Source organism: Gasterosteus aculeatus, chromosome 9 (genome assembly GCF_964276395.1).
Source record: "Gasterosteus aculeatus chromosome 9, fGasAcu3.hap1.1, whole genome shotgun sequence".
Taxonomy (NCBI): Eukaryota; Metazoa; Chordata; class Actinopteri; order Perciformes; family Gasterosteidae; genus Gasterosteus; species Gasterosteus aculeatus.
This window is the reverse complement of record NC_135696.1, coordinates 12,250,536-12,269,634: the sequence shown is the minus strand read 5'-3', so window position 1 is coordinate 12,269,634 and position 19,099 is coordinate 12,250,536. Positions and strand designations below refer to the sequence as shown.

Sequence of the window (19,099 nt, the reverse complement as noted above, 5' to 3'; positions counted from 1 at the left end):
AAAGAAAGGTAGCATTGGAGCAGCAGAGTCGGAGTTAGTCCAGTTAACTGGCCCTCGTGCCGGTTCACTTCTCTAAAGCAGACACCAATTTCCATTATAGCATATTGAAAAAGCCACTGGGCCATGTCATATTTTAATAATTTAAATTACGAAAATGGGCTTAATTTTCCATTTTTGAGGGAGGGGTTAAACAAAATGAGGATACGGTTATTTTTTTCACCTATTCTGCTTGTGCATTGAATGTAAGCGTGGTCAGGAGGAATCCATGCATGCCGCTGTCACGCAGCCGAGTAATGCAATGAGTTATTCATGAGCAACAAGCAGAGATGTCTAAAAAGCAGCGCTGCCTTTTCACGTCTTCTCCTCGTTATTGCCTTCACACCTGATTCTTTCTCTCCTTCCACTGTGGCTTCTGCAGAAGAGTGGCGTACGACATGATTCTCCTCTTAGTGAGAGGGCAAATCATAGCCGTGTGCACCTGCTCCAGCTACTGAAAAAAAGTCTCACAAAGCCGAGACCTTTCATTGTAGAGCATGTGGGATGGTAAGATAATCTGGAGGTATTTGCTCCTAATTAGAGGAGTGTCTTTTAACAGAACCCATTCCATACGTTTTAATGTAAAATATTCCAAAATCAAAGAAAATTAGAGGCAACCTGAAGCCTGCAGGTGCATAAGATAAATAACATTTATATTGTTATTAAAGCCTCCCTCTGCTCTAAAATTGTGTTTTGCATGTTGTGACTTAACCTTGATGTTTGACCTTGAATACGTCTGGAATTTCAAAGTGGAAGGCTGTTCTCACACACATCTGCAAGAGGGGGAACATTCTCCTTTTGTTACCTTACATCAAAGTTCAAGAAATTTACAGATGAGCCAGATTATATTTGGACCTCTGGACCAGTTTGTAACTTTGGAAACTTGAAATGTCGATTACACAGACACTAAGAACATACTTCTCTGTGAAGTAGAAGACGGCAGTATTGAAATGAAAAGCACGTGCCATAGATAGTGGATTTTCCGCAAGGTAAAGATGTAAATGGCATTTCAAGACATTTATGTTATTTAAATGATTTGTGGGAAGACTTTCCAAGTTTTTGGATACTAGTTCTTATTTATCCCGATGCACGGGGCCTGTGTGTAATGTGTTGCTCCCTGAAGATTTGGCATGTTGCTGTTACGGGGGATCAAACAGATATGGGATGCCCACTGCTCAGTGGGTAGAGCAAGAATCTCTATAACCACCGGTTCATCATCTTGATGCCTGTCTCCCCCTGTCTGCAAGTGTCTTTGAGCAAGAAACGGAATGACAAGTTTCCTCCCGGGTTCTGTCCCTGAATGCTTGCGATTGGTTCTATGATATGTAAGATTTAATATACTGTACATATATCTGACAATTCAAGGAAAAGTTGAATAACGTCTGATTTAAATTATTATCATCTGTTATCGGTACAACAGCTGCTCTGGCTGGTGGGGTGAATAAAATAAAATACTCAAACGATCACATGTAATAAGTACATTGCATATGCACATAGATAATGTTTTTGCAGAATGCAAAAAGATAAATAAAGTTTGGACACATTGTATCCCAACTTTTGACTGGTAGTATATATATATATATATACATTTCAGCTTTTAAATTAGATTAAAATCGACTGTTTCTTATGATGAAACAAATCAGATGGGTACATATTTTCGGGCATGCGCTGTGGTCACGTGAGTGTCCTCTCTGTTCCCCCGACAGAAGAACGGAGGCCACCCAGAACTGACTGCTGAACATCAGCTCAAACCATGACATGAATCCCCCCCCCCCCCCCCCCCTCTCTCCCCCCTCACCGCAACCCGCAACATCCTGCTTCTCCCCCCGGCTTCTCCTCCCGGGCCCCGCAGACTTTAGTAGTAATCCGTCCCCGGTGTCTGCGTAGTTGCCCCCGGGGGGTAACACACACACACACACACACACCGAGGCGCTCGCTCCTCGTTAGCGCGCGCTGCACTTTCTGTGCGCACTGCGAGTACGCGCTTCATCGGAGGAGCGAGCCAACTGTGCGCAGGTGAGCGCCGCTGATTTCCTCCGCGGATGAGGGAGCGAACATATTTTTTTGGGGGGGGGAGACGGCGGGAAGACAGCAGCCTTTACATTAACTTTCACCGCTGGATTTCGATTGACAGCGGTTTAAAGATGCGGATGGTTTGAGGCTGAGGCGACGGTGGGAAATGGGCATCCCAGTTCTTCCAGTAGTCATCTATGCAAATGGACCATCATGTAATGTTTGGCAAATAAACACTGGCACCAAATTACCCGTTTAGTGTGTTTTAGAAGTTGTCACGGCTGTGCTCCTTTTTGCGCGGCTGAATACTCGTGGCGAAGGACGACGAACCGAAGCAGGTGCGCGTCAAACCAGCGCAGAGAGGCACAGAAACAAGAGCCTTGATCACCGGCACCGTACATGGACCCTGTTGACCGAGGCTATCCACATCTCATTATATTCTCGAGGAGAATATAACAAAGTAGCAACTTTGTCCAAGGAAGCAGACAAGAGATGTCTGCCAACACGGTTCTCCTGCTCTTCATTCTCTCGCAAACAGGTAAGTCATTGCCTTACACCTGCCAGAGTTTGGATGTGTGTATAAGTGAGGTTAAGTAGTAAAATAAGAGTCTGTGGGCAGCAGCTGCACGTCGGCTCAAACAATATGCCGCTGTCCGTGGTGCTGATGTGTGCACAACTTGGCCACTACTACAGTACAAATACAAATACAACGCGTATGTAATAAAACACGACGGGATCCGTTCAGCTCAGTGAAACTCATTAATCCAAAAGCAGCAAAACTTTATTGACACATGACGATTGCAGCAGTTGCCATTGGCTGTCAAGTCCCTGTGAATCACCCAGTACTGATTTTTAAGCGTGTGCGCAGGGACAATATCACTAGTGAGAACACATTTACTCACGTATGTGACGAAAACGTCTCTCACAAAGAAGAATCGTCTCTCGTGCTTACTCTCTGATTCCCTCACACACTCAAGGGGGGCAGAGGAGGTTGAGATGAGGTCTGAGTGAAATAAATTAATAAATAATTTAGCTGAAGGTAAAATAATGTAATGTTCAGCATGCACAGGGGGGGTCACATTACCGGTGGCACTTTTTTTATTAACTAGTAATTAAATCCTGAGCAACATTATTTGAAACGATACTTTGCGTTCAGTATTTCATGTGAGACGATTAAACAAAATGCTGCTTTTGTTTTTGCATATGCCCAAATAAGTCATTGAATTTCTGCAACTCTAACTGGTGTAGACTGTGTGACACAAATACTCACTTGAGGTAATCATGGAATCATGTAATCACAGGAAATGTTGTAATCATGGTGTAAATATGGGTTTCAGGTTCACGTGCATATTTAGTTCTTTTTAGCTAGGAAAGCCCAGAGGAAATTAGCTCACACAACCCTCCTTACCTATCGGTTGCATCACATTTACAATAGTGCAAAGAGTCTCATGAATGGTTGAGTCCTCCAAGACTAAAGAAAGAAACTAACTCAAAGGACCCCTCAATGTTTGCTGCAGAGACAGTTTTAAAAAAACCTCTGTAGTCATCATACTTTTAAAACACTTGAAAAAGAGTGAAAGCAGATGGGCTCTTTGAATAATTTACTGAGAGCTATTTTTTACCACCAAGAAAGCAGCCTCACCCATCTTTGAGGCAAAACATTTGGACAATTGGAGTAAACCTTGAAGAAGAGCTTCGACTAACCTTGATTCAGGATGCCTTCTAAGTTTACTGCTTCAAACTTAAACCCATAAAATTGTATTAGCTTGTAGACTCTGCTTTAGTTTGTATGCTGGACTTATCTTTCAACAGGACTAAATTATTGAGACAGAAACAAAATCAGAGCCTTCAGTAGTCATGCTCTATAAAAACAAGTGGGCTCTGACCAAGAGCAGTCGGGCAATACTGTAACATCCATTAAGGAAAAGATAACCCGGAATATAGGTGTGAATAATTTAAACAATGTAATACATCTAGAAGGCAGAGAGTACTTTGCTGTGTCTTCCAGCATGTTGTTGTGGGTGTTTGAAGACTTGACCCGGCCTTGTGCTATGCAATGACATCGGGCACCAGCTGGCATCGGTGTTTCATCCGAAACTGAAAAACCTAGAGATTTAAAAATAGCATCCCAGGCCATAACGGACAAATCTATTCATTTTACACATTCAAGTCTCTTTGCTGGTCTTGGTAGGTTGTGTAGGCCCTTCTGTGTCGCCCTGTGAAGCACTTCGAGTCTGCCTTGTGTATGAAAAGTGCTATACAAATAAAATGGCCTTGCCTTGCCTTGCCTTGCTCTAGAGGAATACTTCTAGTCTGATAAATCGCCCTAAGTGTCAGTTAAGACAGCCAGGAGCGTTGAATCTGACGGCGGTGAATACGAAAATAAACCGCATAACGTGTGGAGTTAGAAATAAATGACCTCCTTGAGCAGAGCACCAGACCTCCTTGACCGCTCCTTATCGCTCCCTTGCTGAAATTAAATAAATATTGGTTAATCTTTTTGTATTTTTATTTGTAATTACCACGTTTGGATTAAAAATATTCCTTTTCCTTATCCTTCCTTATTTTTCTGATACAGGTATTATAACCATGTAGTATTTCCCTTTACGTATATGCAAGATACTGTATTTACAAAACAACTCTCTGCCTGCATTCAAAACCGTGTCCACACATGTTCATGCTAATGTGATTAAGCCCTCCATCTGTTAGGCTGGCCTTTAGTTTAACTAATGAATAATAGCTGAAAACATTGACAGTGACTTAAGAGAACCGAGAACTGTAATAAAAGGAGATGTCCTTTGCCCACTCAGCCTTCTCTTACGAAAACAGACGGTTCACGTGGCACAGGAGGGGTGAAGCATCCCACATATTAAATGCGCCCTACGCTGCTGTCAGTTTGTTTGAAAATGTAGAAATAATGGCTACGGAAGCCAGGAGATGGGGTCAAAAGCATTTTGCTCGTTACTTATTCATACGATCACTTTTACGTAACCAATAATTTAGGGCTGAGGAAACACAGAGCTTCAGGGATCCTTTCAGTGATGGATGCATGACTGGATTCTTGTTTGTTTCTTTGCTCTCAAACCCTGCAGTAAAACGTGAGACTGCAACACGGCACCCACACACACACACACACACACACACACACACACACACACACACACACACACACACACACACACACACACACACACACACACAAACTCACATTATAAACAGAACACATGATTCAGCCCTTTGGTAAATTAACTTTATTTACACTCAACTTGTTTATTGTTCATCATTCATGGTGTCACTGGACTGAAAACATGCTGTTATGAATACCACGCTTGGATCTGTCTCACACACACACACACACACACACACACACACACACACACACACACACACGAACGCACGCAAACATAATGTGGGGACATTTTTGCATTCTAACACTGTTGCTGGAGTACATTCAAGGGCACCTGTATTGGTTGTGTTGGAAATGGGTTTGTAGCTCTTTTAAAACCAGATGTTTTCCCGCTCTCTGTGTTCTGATTGGGCCGCAGGCAGCAGGGCAGAGAATGCAGAGGAGAGGCTGGTGAACTACCTGCTGGGTCCAGAGCGCTACAACAAACTGATCAGACCGGCTGTCAATAAGAGCCAACAGGTCACCATTTCCATACAGGTGTCTTTGTCGCAGCTCATCAGCGTCGTAAGTATTGTTTCATAAACAAAAACACAAGTTTTGACACACTCTAAAAAAAGTATTGGGACGCAGCTGTGATTACGATGAGCAACCGTGACACATTTAGCAAGGAGTTCACATGGGGTCTTAGCTAAGGCTGCGCAGTGTGAACTTAGCTGATGTTGCATGTTTCACAATTTCTGGCAACTGCACAGGTTCTTCCTAAATTCATGGACATGCTTGTCAAAAGTATTGTTGCATAAGTTCAAAGTAGATGCTGGTAGGAAGTAACACTTGTTTGGCCAGCTTTCATTCAAACACAGACGTACTTTGGCAACTCGGTTTCTTTGGTTCTCCCCTGAATGGATCACAAACAAACTTAGTGTTATGGTTATTATTCGACATATAAAAAAAGATCAAAGCTAATAATTAATTATTTTTTTTCTTATTATATTGTTCTTTAAATTGCCTGGCTAACATTTTTTTTGTGGTTATAATGTTGTTATATGTTGAATTGTTATTTACTTTTAACTGGTTATGGAACAATCTCAATGTAATGTTTTCATTTTTTTGTGTATTCATCTTATATAGTCTACATAAGTAAAAGAGCCTATTTCTATATAGTTATATTCAATGCTTGTCATCTTTGCCAACGTTGTCTGACATCTCTCCTGTTAGAACAAGACAACTTATAATGCAGTAACCATCGTTCATTTGAATTATGTAACGCTTTGGCCTCGTGTCACAGTCTGATTCCCGCAGGATGCCTTGTGTGCTTCGTGACAACACATATTTACTGAGGCAAAAAATACACTGAGCTCTCTATTAAATCTAACTTTGGGACATTTTGGAAATTTTGAAAGGGATATTTTGCTTCCTCCACATAAACATTTGCCTTGCTATTTGCCATTGACAGTGTGTTTTGCTAAATCCACCAGCAGTAGAATGCATTATAATAATCCAACCATTTATATTCTGATGATATTTCTTTCTAGAAATGATGCCTATTGAATGACAAGCTGACTTATGTTCTCTTGCAGAACGAGAGAGAACAGATAATGACTACTAACTTGTGGCTGTTTCAGGTACAATCTAATCTTTCTAGCCTTGCAATGCACATACAGTGTTCAACACACACTATGTGTGGGTGTCAGTAATGGAGGGGGTTCAACATCTCTGCAGGAGTGGAATGACTACAGGCTTCGATGGGACCCAGCTAAATACGAAGGCATCAAGAAACTACGAATTCCATCCAAACACATCTGGCTCCCTGATATAGTGCTCTACAACAAGTAAGTATGTGCAGGTCGTCCCACCGAAGAGAAGAACACCTTTTGCATATTGGATACTGGTGATCTGGATCTTTGTACTGCACTAAAGTCAGTGTGTAGAAAGAATGCAACTACAGCATGTTTTTAAATGTGTAGTGGTGGCGTCATATTAATGGATTACTTTTAATGGAGTTACTGGTATATTATTCTATAGCATTAAGAGGTTTTCCAAGATGTACATCAGGGCTTAACAAGTAGAGCATCTGTAAAAATGTTGTGTTCTCACTCTACCAAGCCCGTTTTTGTGAGAGGTTTTCAATATATGTCATTATTATCGTTACAATGAAGGGGAAAAGGTCTCCACTGCTGCCTTAAGAGCCTTCTGTCTTCAAATATGTCTTATTCATGTGGTTATTGCACCAGCACGCTTTGAATCCATCCATTTTCTGATCCTACCTCTCACCCACAACGTCTCCCAGTGCTGACGGTGTGTACGAGGTTTCCTTCTACTGCAACGCTGTGGTCTCCAACACGGGCGACATCTTCTGGCTCCCGCCAGCCATCTACAAGTCGGCCTGCGCCATCGAGGTGCAGAACTTCCCCTTCGACCAGCAGAACTGCACTCTCAAGTTCCGCTCGTGGACTTACGACCACACCGAACTCGACCTGATGCTCACGAGCGACTTCGCCAGCCGCGACGACTTCACGCCCAGCGGCGAGTGGGACATCGTCTCGCTCCCCGCGCGGAAAAACGAGGACCCCAATGACATCACCTACTTGGATATATCCTATGATTTTGTGATCAAGCGGAAGCCGCTGTTTTACACCATTAACCTGATCATCCCGTGCGTGCTGATCACGTCGCTGGCCATCCTGGTGTTCTACCTGCCGTCCGATTGCGGGGAGAAGATGACGTTGTGCATCTCTGTGCTGCTGGCTCTCACTGTGTTCCTGCTGCTTATATCAAAGATAGTGCCGCCGACTTCTCTCGCAGTGCCACTCATAGGTCAGTCATATGTATTTGCATCTTATTACGGCAGTGTGCATTTAGGGCGCAAGATATGTCAACATCTGGGCTACTAGATTAAATAGACAGATTACACTCAAAGGGACTTTTCTCATATCTCCTTCAAAGAGCCTGTTCAAAAGCAAATGTGTTGAATGAATGATTCTGTTGCACCGATGGAGGTGGAGCCACAGAGGACCTTTATTAGAGACTTTGTTTGACATTATGCCGTATAAATCAAGGACAGGGTAACAAAAATTAACAACTTTCTTTTTGTTTCCCTCTCAAAGGTAAATACTTGATGTTCACCATGGTGCTGGTCACGTTTTCCATTGTGACCAGCGTCTGTGTCCTCAATGTGCATCATCGCTCCCCGTCTACCCACCACATGCCCGACTGGGTCAAACGCCTCTTCTTAGTCCGCCTCCCCAACTTCCTCTTCATGAGGCGTCCGGGACCTTCCAACATCCGGGATAAACTCTGCAGGAAGTACGCAAACCGGAGTGCGGTCGGGAAAAACAACGCCCAGGGCGGAACAGACAAGAAGCAGTATTCAAACATCAGACTCGGCGGCATCCGAACAGACGCCGACTCTTTCTACGTGAATGAGGACTTGGCACACAAGTTTTGCTGGAAAGTGGACGACGTCCCAGATGGGGGTGGTGGGTTTTCAGACTTCCGGAGGCCTTCGGCTGATCAGTGGGACGCAGATGTGGAGGAGGCAGTAGACGGAGTGAGATACATCGCTGAACATATGAGGACAGAAGATGACGATGAAGGGGTGAGGAGATGAAGCTGTGGTTAAAAGAATGCATGTGATGATGAGCAGGAAGTGATAAATAGAAATACCTTGCCGTACATGCCATGCCTCAAATAATCCATAATCCTTAAATAATTCCTTCTGTGACTTCCAACCTGTCGACACCAACTCTTTTCCTGAAAATGTCAGATAACCTCAGAAAACTTTCATTTAGGCAGAAACTAACGAAGTACCCATAACCGAAATTTGTTGCCACGGCAAATTCCTCCTCAAGCCGCATCTCTTCCGTCGGCATTGGTGCAGTTGTACCCTGATGTGCATTTGGTGTCCTCGAAGCTTCATAGACTCTAAGTCTATTAAAGTTAAGCTTTAAGTTGGTCAGAAACACCGTCACCAGCTGGTTTCATTGACTCTTGCTAACCTATGTTAAAATGAGAACCATACATGTGTTTAAAAATGCACTTAATAGCTACACACAATTTGTGTGAAAAAGAAATCTGCACCCTCTACTGCATCCCAGTGCCAAAGTCATTGAAAGCTTGTGAAAGGCTGACAGAAAATGCCTGTCATTGTATAGTTAACCTGCTTATTGACTCCAGGGATGAGATGAAGAAGGTGTTGCCGAGGAGAAGTACCCAATATGTTTAGCATACACGATGCAGTCTCAGGTGATTTTGGTTTGGGCTGCTGGAGTCTAAGCATTAAGCACGTAGCTTCTAACATATTCCCACAGTGGGTAACTTTGCTTGTCATGAACTGATCCTTCTAATCCACTATTGGACGGTCACGGTTTGGGGTCAAGCAAACAGTAGGTGGATTTTTTGAGCACACAAACCTGTTGTTTTTAGAGACCCCTCACTAGTTGTCCAGCATTAGAACATGATGTTTCCCTGAAGGTCTGTTCCCACTAATTGACTTTGTAGTCATGATTTGATCTGTATTAACAATCTGCAACTTGTTGGTTTGGTTCCAGATCATAGAGGACTGGAAGTACGTAGCCATGGTGATAGACCGGCTGTTCCTGTGGATCTTCATCCTGGTGTGTCTGGTGGGAACGCTGGGGCTCTTCATGCAGCCGCTGTTCCAGAGCTATAACGTACCCACAGCTGATGACGCCGAGTGAGTCACATACACACTGAAACTTACATTAAAGCACATCTTAACAAATGTTTTATTTTGGCAATAACAAGTCATTTAAATATATAAAATATGAAAGAACCATACTGTTTTTTGTATACCTGATCTATGCCAATGTCTAATTGTACTCTATTTGAATTTAACTGGTAACATACCAACCCCCTTTGCAGTCTCCATAATTAAAGCTTTAAAAGCAATAAGAGAAAGTGCATCGCAACAGCATCAGATTTCATTAAAGCCCCAAGCAGAGTGGAGGAGATAGTGGCGTGATTTCAACCTGTATTATTATTGTCTGATGATGCAGGTTAATGGGCCGTGGTTGAGATGCAGCATGGTAGAATCATGTAATATCTTGTTATTTATGAGTAATGAGCTGCTTCAAATGAGAAATTGTTGATAATTGCTTTGACACTATACAGTTTTCTTCTCATTCTAACAATTTGCTACTAGTTGAGGGAATTGAACCAGAATCAATAGGTCAGCAGCAATACGCCAGCATCAGAGAGGATAACGTCTAGTTATTTGGGTTCATGCTTTATCTTCATTTCAAAAATATCCTTTTGTGCTCGCAGCTTTCACGGCGAAGCTTTTCATTGCATGTCTTCTAATCTATTTCTATTTACTATTGTGTTTTTCTTTTCATAGGTATGGAGATTTCTAAGATTTGTGTGATATGAAATAGAAAACCACCAAATAATCATCTCCCATAGAAACCATAGCTGAGCAGCTGCAGCACTACATTTGCTTTGTTTGTAACAGTGGACCTAAAACAGACCGTCTGTCCTCTGCAGCACTGTTGTTGTAAAAAATAAGACATTTCACGACATTATACCAATCATTGGGACAATGGTACAATGGCCCCCGTTTTCCTTTGTCACAAACCAAGCTGTATTGTAGAAAAGCAGGAACAATTTGTCCTATCCACCTTTTCTCTTCATAAAAATATGAATCCATCCTCTCTGTCGCTCTCTGTCCTTTTTCATGTTCTGCTTGAGAGCATTGTGCCTCATCTCCACGATCCACCTCTTGAACAATGTTGTAATCGTCCCGCTTTGGCTTTTTTGAAGAATGAGTACGCTCCTCTTGCTTTCTCTTTCTGTCTTCCTGTCATATGTTTGGTTATTCTGTTATTTTTCTCTCCTTTGTGAGCCAAATCACTTTTAGCAGCACCGGGTATTAATAATAAAAACGACACTGACTGTATTCTATTACATGTTGAATAAAAAGCTATTTTATGTGCTTTGGCTGTTCCCTTAGTTTATTCCTCTCATCTTCCTCTTTAGATGAAGACAACACCAATAGTTTTGCACAGTTAGCCCAGTAAATCTGTGCATGACATTATCAAGAAAAAAACATTTCCCATAGATACATGTGTCATTTTTGTTATTCTTTTTTCCTAAAAAATCCAGGCCCATTAATTTCATTAATTTAAGTTTGTTGTCAAAATGATCCTGAAACATGCTCAATTGTTGTGTTAAAATCCTCAAACATCAGATATTAAGGAAACACTCAGGTATATTGCTGTCAAGGTTATGGTCCTGAATACTATTAACTGCGCTACATTATATTCAAGTTTGCAAAAAATTGCCATTTCTCTTCTGACACATTCAACTTTCAAACATGTGGCAATATTACCATGTTTACAGCAACTCTAGTTTATTTTGACAAACCCCTCACAAACTGCTGCTGTAAAAAATTGCACCAAATGTGTATCGATCAAAAAATATCAACTCCACAGTCAATACATTTTGGGTAAAATGTGCAAACATCTTCCTTAACCTGCTGTTTTTTAATATCACTGAGCTGCTTTAGAAATTGAAACCATATAGTCTTCAATTACAATTTCAGTATGAACAAAAGCACAAAGAAAAAACTCGGTCAACGCCTCTTTATTTCAGACCCACATATAATATTTTGCAAACCCTTTGTGTCATCCACTTTTCTGCAGGCTCTCAAAAGATTATATACAATCAGACTGTGTGATAATGTATAATCAACAGTAATCTACACATGTTGGACCCAAAGACGCGCTTTATTGTACTATATTTAGTAAAAGAGATAATGTAGTCAGACAAGTAATGGATGGAATAAGTGACATTGTTAAAAGACGCGGCGCTGACAGTCAGCGATGAGAGGAGGTGCAGCACTCAGAAGGGGGCAGACGGGGACGGCAGAAAGTGCTGCAAGTATCTTTACTTCTCAAAAATATAGCAAGTATAAGCATAGTGAGTATAATGACAGTGAGAGTTCATCTGTGACCTGGTTTATCTGTGTGAGCGTGATCCCATTTTGACCTTTTCCCAAACCTGTTTTCATCACGCGTTGATCAAACATCATCAGAAGACAGGCAGTTGTGTTGGTTTTGTGCGTGTGTGTGTGTGTGTGCGGTCTTGTCTGAATCTGTGATTCAGAGAAACACATACAGTGTTTCTCTGAAATGTTAAAATGATCAAATGCTATCTGCTTTGTTGGTGAGATACAATGCACCACATTAACGGTTTATAGAGACTTGTTATTTTGCGAGGGTCAATCTGAGGTAGAAAATATAAGGTTGAACCCACATTCAGGGCGACATCCCGCGTGTGTGTACGAGAAACACTCGTTCCTCCGTCTGACAGAAGAGGGAATGTGCTCGACAGCACCAATGTTCTTCTGTTCCATTGCAGGCACATGTGTGTGTTTGTGTGTGTGTGCGTCTGTGCATGTGCCAGTGCATGTGCCCACATTTGTGAACCCCATCTGCCAGCCTAAAGGTAACATCAGGTGAGAATAACACCGTAAGCAGCCGCTGAAGACCAAGGACACTGTTACTTCTTACCTCTGAATGAACACGCACAGCGTGACACGCCGGCTCAAATCCTTCACCTCAGCAAAAGTGAAGCGGTGAGTCCTGAAGTCTGCACGTCAGTGAAAAATACTATGGTCCTCTGCTGCTGTGGACAGATATCGACGAAACGGATATTTACTGTGCGCCCTCTGTGTGAGTCCGCGTGTGTGTGTGATTGTCGTATGCAATTTAGGATTGTATGACTCAATAATGGTCGGTATGGTACATAATTGAGTCAGTCGTAACACCGGTTTCACAATTAGGTGTGCAAGCAGCAATCTAAAGTAATATTTTTTAGTAGTTATCTAAATGTATAGGTATTTAAAGTGTCTACAAGACTACAAGGGTAAATTATGATCTAAAAGCAGCTGATAAATGGTTGAAAACTGAAACGACTTTTCTTCCAGTAAGTAAGAAAAATATATTTTTGTCTCCCCATTTCGTACCCCCCCCCCCCCCCCCCCTCGTCCCCCTTTATCCTCAGCCATCTGATCTCTGCTGCGGCTTTGATTTAAGGGGAGCCATCTTTCCTGATCAGCAGTTTTTGCCAAACACAAAGTGTTCCCAACAAGCCATCTTTCCATTTGTTAAGGTGCGGTAGCCGGGATGACTGAAGTACAATCTTTCATATTCTACAGCTCCTACTGAATATTCAGCACGCAATAACGCAACATCCCAATAGTTAGCGCTTCGGAAAAGATGGCATTGGTTCAAGATAAATCTTTCTTGAAGGGGCCAGTGAATAGACAAAGGCAACGTAAAGGTAGAAATTGCTTGGTGAGAAGATTTTGGTTGGTGCATTGACGTAGACTCGTAGATATACGTAGATATTTGTACATCTAGACTAGTTTCAAGTTTCAAGATCTTCAACACACTTTTGCATTCAAGTTTTACTAAAAAGAGTCAAAAGTAAATACTTATCACCTCACGTACCACGAGTGAGACGTGATCTCCAAAACCTGTTCGTAAAAAATTAATACGAAATATTTGACACAGAAATTCGTAACAATACATACAAGCTGGCGGTGGTTAACCACGCCCCTTGAGTAAACATCTCTCCGCCATGTTGGATTCTTGAGTGAACGTCTCTCCGCCATGTTGGATTTTTTGAGGGGGTTAGGGTTAGTATTCTATTCTTACAAGTTAACATTGATTTCTCGTTAAAAATGCAATCTTAACATGTTTATTTTAAATCGTTAGACTTCACGAAGTGTGTTTACGGGGTGCAGGTCCCCATTCACTTTGAATAGAGTGACGTCATCAGTTGCAGTCCGTATTTATTTAGTATGTATCACTACGAATTTGTATGTTCAAGATTTTCGTATACATTTTTACAAACAAGTTTTGGAGAATGTCAATCAGCATTCATTCAAGTCTGTGTTGAATATAAAGTTACCGATCTGTGATAGAAAGCTTAACTTAACATAAACTGGAGACACGGCTGGGCCTCAGCAAGACACTCGTTATGTACGTATTGAACAAAACAATAATGCAGGTTTTAATTAGTGATCATTAAATCTGATGGTACACAGATATTTTTACCTTTCTGCAGACCTAATCTTGCTAATTACCCTGTCCAAGTTAAACTAAACTAACAAATCCCCTGCTGTTGCTTTATGGTTGACAGATGATTCTGAGACTGGTATCTATCTTCTCAGCTAACTGTATGATAGTAGATGTCTATTCTGGTGGTATTCCCTATTCTCTCGACTTTACCAAGAGACAAAGCTTTTGGTCTTTCAAGCATGTCTATATACTAATGGAAAATAAGCATCCAATTTATATTACTGTTGAGTAAAATGTATCTTTTCTCCATTTTTAATCATCAAACCACCACAAGGCCACTTCTAGCTCTCAGTCTCCCCTGTTTCTTCATTAAACTTGACGGGATGCCGTCTAGCGTTCGGCTCGTGGGCCCCGTGATGTTTGCCGGGGTGAACAAGGGTCTTCTGCATCATGGTGGGTAATCCGGCTCCCCGTGCAGCTAAAGTCTCCTACGAGGTTGCTCTCCTAAATAAGGATGGTTTGCCGGCCTCCCTGGCAGGAATCCAGAGGGCTCGTTCTGCTCCGTCTACCCGCACTTGTGCCTGAGGGCAGAAACACTGCTGCTGCTCCTTCACACACACACACACACACACACACACACACACACACACACACACACACACACACACACACACACACACACACACACACACTCCACCGAACCTGGCCACGTGCCAGGCTCCATCCCTGTCGCCCATTCCGTCTCTCTCCTCCCATTATTAACCCCCGTTCCCATCATGCTCCTCTTTCTCTCTCCTCTTCTTACCCCCCCCCCTCCCCCTCGCTGCTTTTCAGTCGGTTTTCAAATTGCGTGCGTAGAAATGTGAACTAAAAATATGCCAGCGATAAACCCAATTATCTGTCCTTTCTTCACGCTACACGCCCAACTAGCTTAGAACACGGGACAGGCTGCGCGCCAAATACCAGCCTTCAGAGAGGATCCCCGCGTGCGAGTAATTTACGTCGTACAGTATTTATCGACTGCCGCCGCCGGTGTGAAGCCACAAATCAGCTGAATGCACCGTTCACTCGTACCGCGCGAGGAATTGAAATAGATTTTTGATACAAGTGTTCATTTGCACTTGAGAAGTATTATGTGTTCTTCAGCGGAAAGCAGCAGAGAGGGAAACAGCCAAAATAAAGTCGTGCCAGTGCAGCAGTGGGCTGCCCCCTGATGACCCTGCAGTATTCTCCCCGTGTGATTGTGGCTCCGCTAGATGTTGCATGCTTGGCATGATGGCTTAAGTCAGCTTGTCCCACAGGATGAACCACCACCGTGTGCGTGAACACGCGTGTGCTGTCTGAGGAAGACCAGAAAGGACACCAGCAAAGAAACACTGCGATGAGAGAAAAATGCAGGACGGGGAAACAAAGGCCCAACCTTTATCTGTTCTCTTAATAACTCTGAATATTTATCTTTTCCTTGAAAACACCAGTCTGCACGGCACAGTACTTTTTTGTTTTGTTTTTGCTTCTCATTTAATTTAAGACATCCAGACCATGAAAACCTTCCCTAGTTTCAACAGCGCATTGTGTCTCTAATTATACTCCCCTTCCTCCTCTGCCACCGCGGCGATGAATACAAGATACCCTGCTTGCCTGTAATGAGTGAAATGCTCTTAGACAGCTCTGATGATATTCCTCTTGCCTGTGGCTGGAATACGTGAGATACACGTGCCCTTTCTATGACAAGCTATGACAACAAGAGCCATGCCAGACTGGTGAGCGGCCACATTTATTTCCGGATTCATACCCATCCGTTTACGATTCCTGACTTGCTCACATCTCCTCACATCACACTGACATCTTTGGAGCTCAGATATTTGTGCGACTGTGACTGTGTGCATGTGAAGACGCCGTAAGTGGGGACAGATTCACGGACTTAACAGTAGTGATAATACTAAGTTTGTGTATAATTTGGGTCCAGCATTGTTGCCCTGATTTGATTTATTGCTGTTTTAGTCTGCACACATTTTGGACTACATTCGACAGATTATAAAACATTTACTGTCACAGAGGAAATTAGAGTTGCAGGACCGACATGAGTGTGTTTCATGTGTGTACGCTCACTTTCGGCTTCAATGTAAAATATGTTACCTGCTGCTGATGGAAAGCCTCTGTATGTGTAGGTGTGCTGCACACCCCAGTGTGTACAGCTTTAGATCTACGTGGGCAGAGTCAATCAAATTATTGCTTTCCTTAATCAGACAAATGAACAGATCTGTTTGTGTAGGTGTGTGTATTTGCTCTTCCACCTGCGGTTATCTGTGTGCATGTGCACTGAGCTGATAATCCTTCGTTCAATTTATAAGATTGCCTCGGTAAAGACTTATAACTTCTATCAACACATCTGGTAATGTCAACACCAAATCACATGAGGTCTGAATATTGAGAATATAAATTATAGAAAATATCTGCTCTTAGGTTGAATATGGAATACTTAAGATTCAATGGTTGCAATTAAGCCACCATTGTTGCAATCAAAAGCCATTCATTTTTATTTTAGAACATTAAAAAAAAGGTTTCCGGGGGCATAACTGCAAAATAAACTCTACTGTACTGTATTCTGGTGGAAATGTACTTATTGTGAGTCGCTTTGGATAAAAGCGTCAGCTAAATATAATGCAAAACTGTATCACATCTTTTTGCTGATGACCTCATTTGATGATCTGCTTAAGTGAATATTGTATTATCATGACATATAGTAACAGTCCAAAGTCAAGGACGCACTTACTCATCGAGCTAAATGAGAAAAGGTGTCCAAGCCTTTGACCGATACTGTATCTCCTTCGGGTAGTGAATTGCATCAAGGCCACGACTATTTGACTATTCTTTGGTGAATATTCAGTCTGACTGATGTGATTTCCTGGATGCAGGGTGCACTGAACCTCTCAGGTAGTCATGCCGTTTGCTCTGCCTATATTGCGACTGTGACCTCTTTACTACTCTCTTCTTTCTCACCACATGAGGAATATATGACATCCACCTTTCTGCCTCCTGGAAGCTTCCAGAAGCCTCTGATCACCTCCGCTCCATTAAACCCCTCCTCAGTGAGACAATTATGTCAGGCAGAATAAAGAAGGCCGTCCAGATTTCCTTACGCTGAGTTGAAAATAAAAGCACTTATCTTGGGGGTCAGAGGATGTGGTGCAGATATGTGGATGTGAATAATTTAAGAATAAAGTTCCTACGTGGGGGGAGAGATATTTTTATATGTTGTGTTTCACTTAAGGCAGAAAGAGGGCACCAGTGTACATTGAATGAATGTGAGCAGGTGCAGCCAGGGAAAACATTTGAAATATAAGTGAGGTGAAAGGCATCAGAAGAGGTAGAAATATATTTAACAAGTTGGTCAAATTGATTAGAAAAAGGGACTGATAGGAAAAGACGGGAATAAAAAGGAAGGGCAAGATCGATAAGGAAAATTGATGTATCGTTCGGATGAAAATAGAGAGGAGAGGAAGTGCAAACGGAGGCATGACGCTGTAAAGAGAAAAGAAGATGACACTAATGGCTTTTGGGCTCACTGCATCCAGCTTTTATGAAATACATGAATTAAACATGGCCCAGGGCAGAGCAGCAGCCCAGGCCATGGTGTCTCACACTAAACGGTCCTGGCAGAAACATTGATTCTCACCTAGTTCCTCCTTTTACGCCGCTTCGCCAATAAGGCCCCCGGAAGACAAGCGTGTCAGGACGTGTCAGGCGGTGACGCCACCAACAGCAAAAACAAGTTATCCCCACCATGCTTATTCTGTTTCTCTTCATATGTCCTTTTTAAGCAGAGTTTAGGATTAGACTCGGTAAACTCCTTCCAATTACTGAACAAGAAAGAGAAGGAGAAATGCACAATGTTTTGGTACTTTTAAATGTGTTGAAGGAGCCGATGCTGCAACACTCAGATGTTGCTGTCAAGGTTGTTGTTCACCATCGACATCATTGCCTGAGGGTGAAGGGGAGGTTTTGTTTGTGTAAGCGATAATGTAAATACAACTGCTCCATATAGTATATTTATATCGCACATGCCACATCTGGTACAGTTTAACCGTCGGCCACCATCTCCTTGCACTAAAACATCACAAAATAACTATTATAGGGTAATCGTCTCACCCAGTCTCATATTTCCTATTTGTCATCAGCCTCTGTAATGACAGAGGCTGATGACATGTAATAAATACAACATGCAATAAAGTCATGTAATAACAACATAAACTGACTTGAATTTTGTCATTAGTGTATTGGTTCAATGGCACGTGGCTCCGTGTTGGTGTTTCTGTATTTTGCACATTACTACATAGTATGGGGGTGAAGTACACAAATATACACCAAAAAACTACATTAAACTCAGAGAATTCTGCATTTCAGGGCAGCTGAACTTTTCTTTCTCAGCACAGCACAGAGATGCAGTTTAGTTCCTGTGAAAAAGATCTGTCGGTAATCTGGGATTTAGAAATGCAAACAATTGGAAATTGGAAAAAGATTGTACTCTAACGCATTGGGGAATTCGGTTTAAATCTGATCGTGTCCTGTGAAATGTGAAGTGTCCTCATAAAATATGAACTATCCATCTAAATAAAGCAAGTTGACGTCAGTACGCAGCTGAGTTCAGCGCCCCCTGCAGCTCGCGTTGGAACTCGTCGGCGCTGTCGGTGGTGCTGAAATCACCAGAATGTCCGCACGCACCGCGCAGCGCAGCGCACTATTCACCATGCCACGAAAACTCTCTACCATCACATCCACCAGGAGTATAAACACATATTCCCACTACTACAATATCTTTAAGTCAGACATCGTGGCATTTTATATGCACTGCTCTTTTTATGGCTCAGACACAAACAAT

At 42.3% G+C, this 19,099-nt stretch overlaps 1 protein-coding gene across 1 annotated transcript; it reads left to right on the top strand.

Moving 5' to 3' along the window:
- Positions 1-1,737: 1,737 nt before the first annotated feature.
- On the top strand, positions 1,738-11,126 carry LOC120825371 (neuronal acetylcholine receptor subunit beta-2). Its single transcript, XM_078080681.1, has 8 exons — positions 1,738-2,587; positions 5,595-5,740; positions 6,754-6,798; positions 6,896-7,005; positions 7,464-7,990; positions 8,281-8,771; positions 9,724-9,869; positions 10,533-11,126. The coding sequence occupies exons 1-8, from the start codon at positions 2,542-2,544 to the stop codon at positions 10,546-10,548; spliced, it is 1,527 nt and encodes a 508-aa protein (XP_077936807.1). The 5' UTR covers positions 1,738-2,541; the 3' UTR covers positions 10,549-11,126.
- The last annotated feature ends 7,973 nt before the right edge of the window (positions 11,127-19,099 follow it).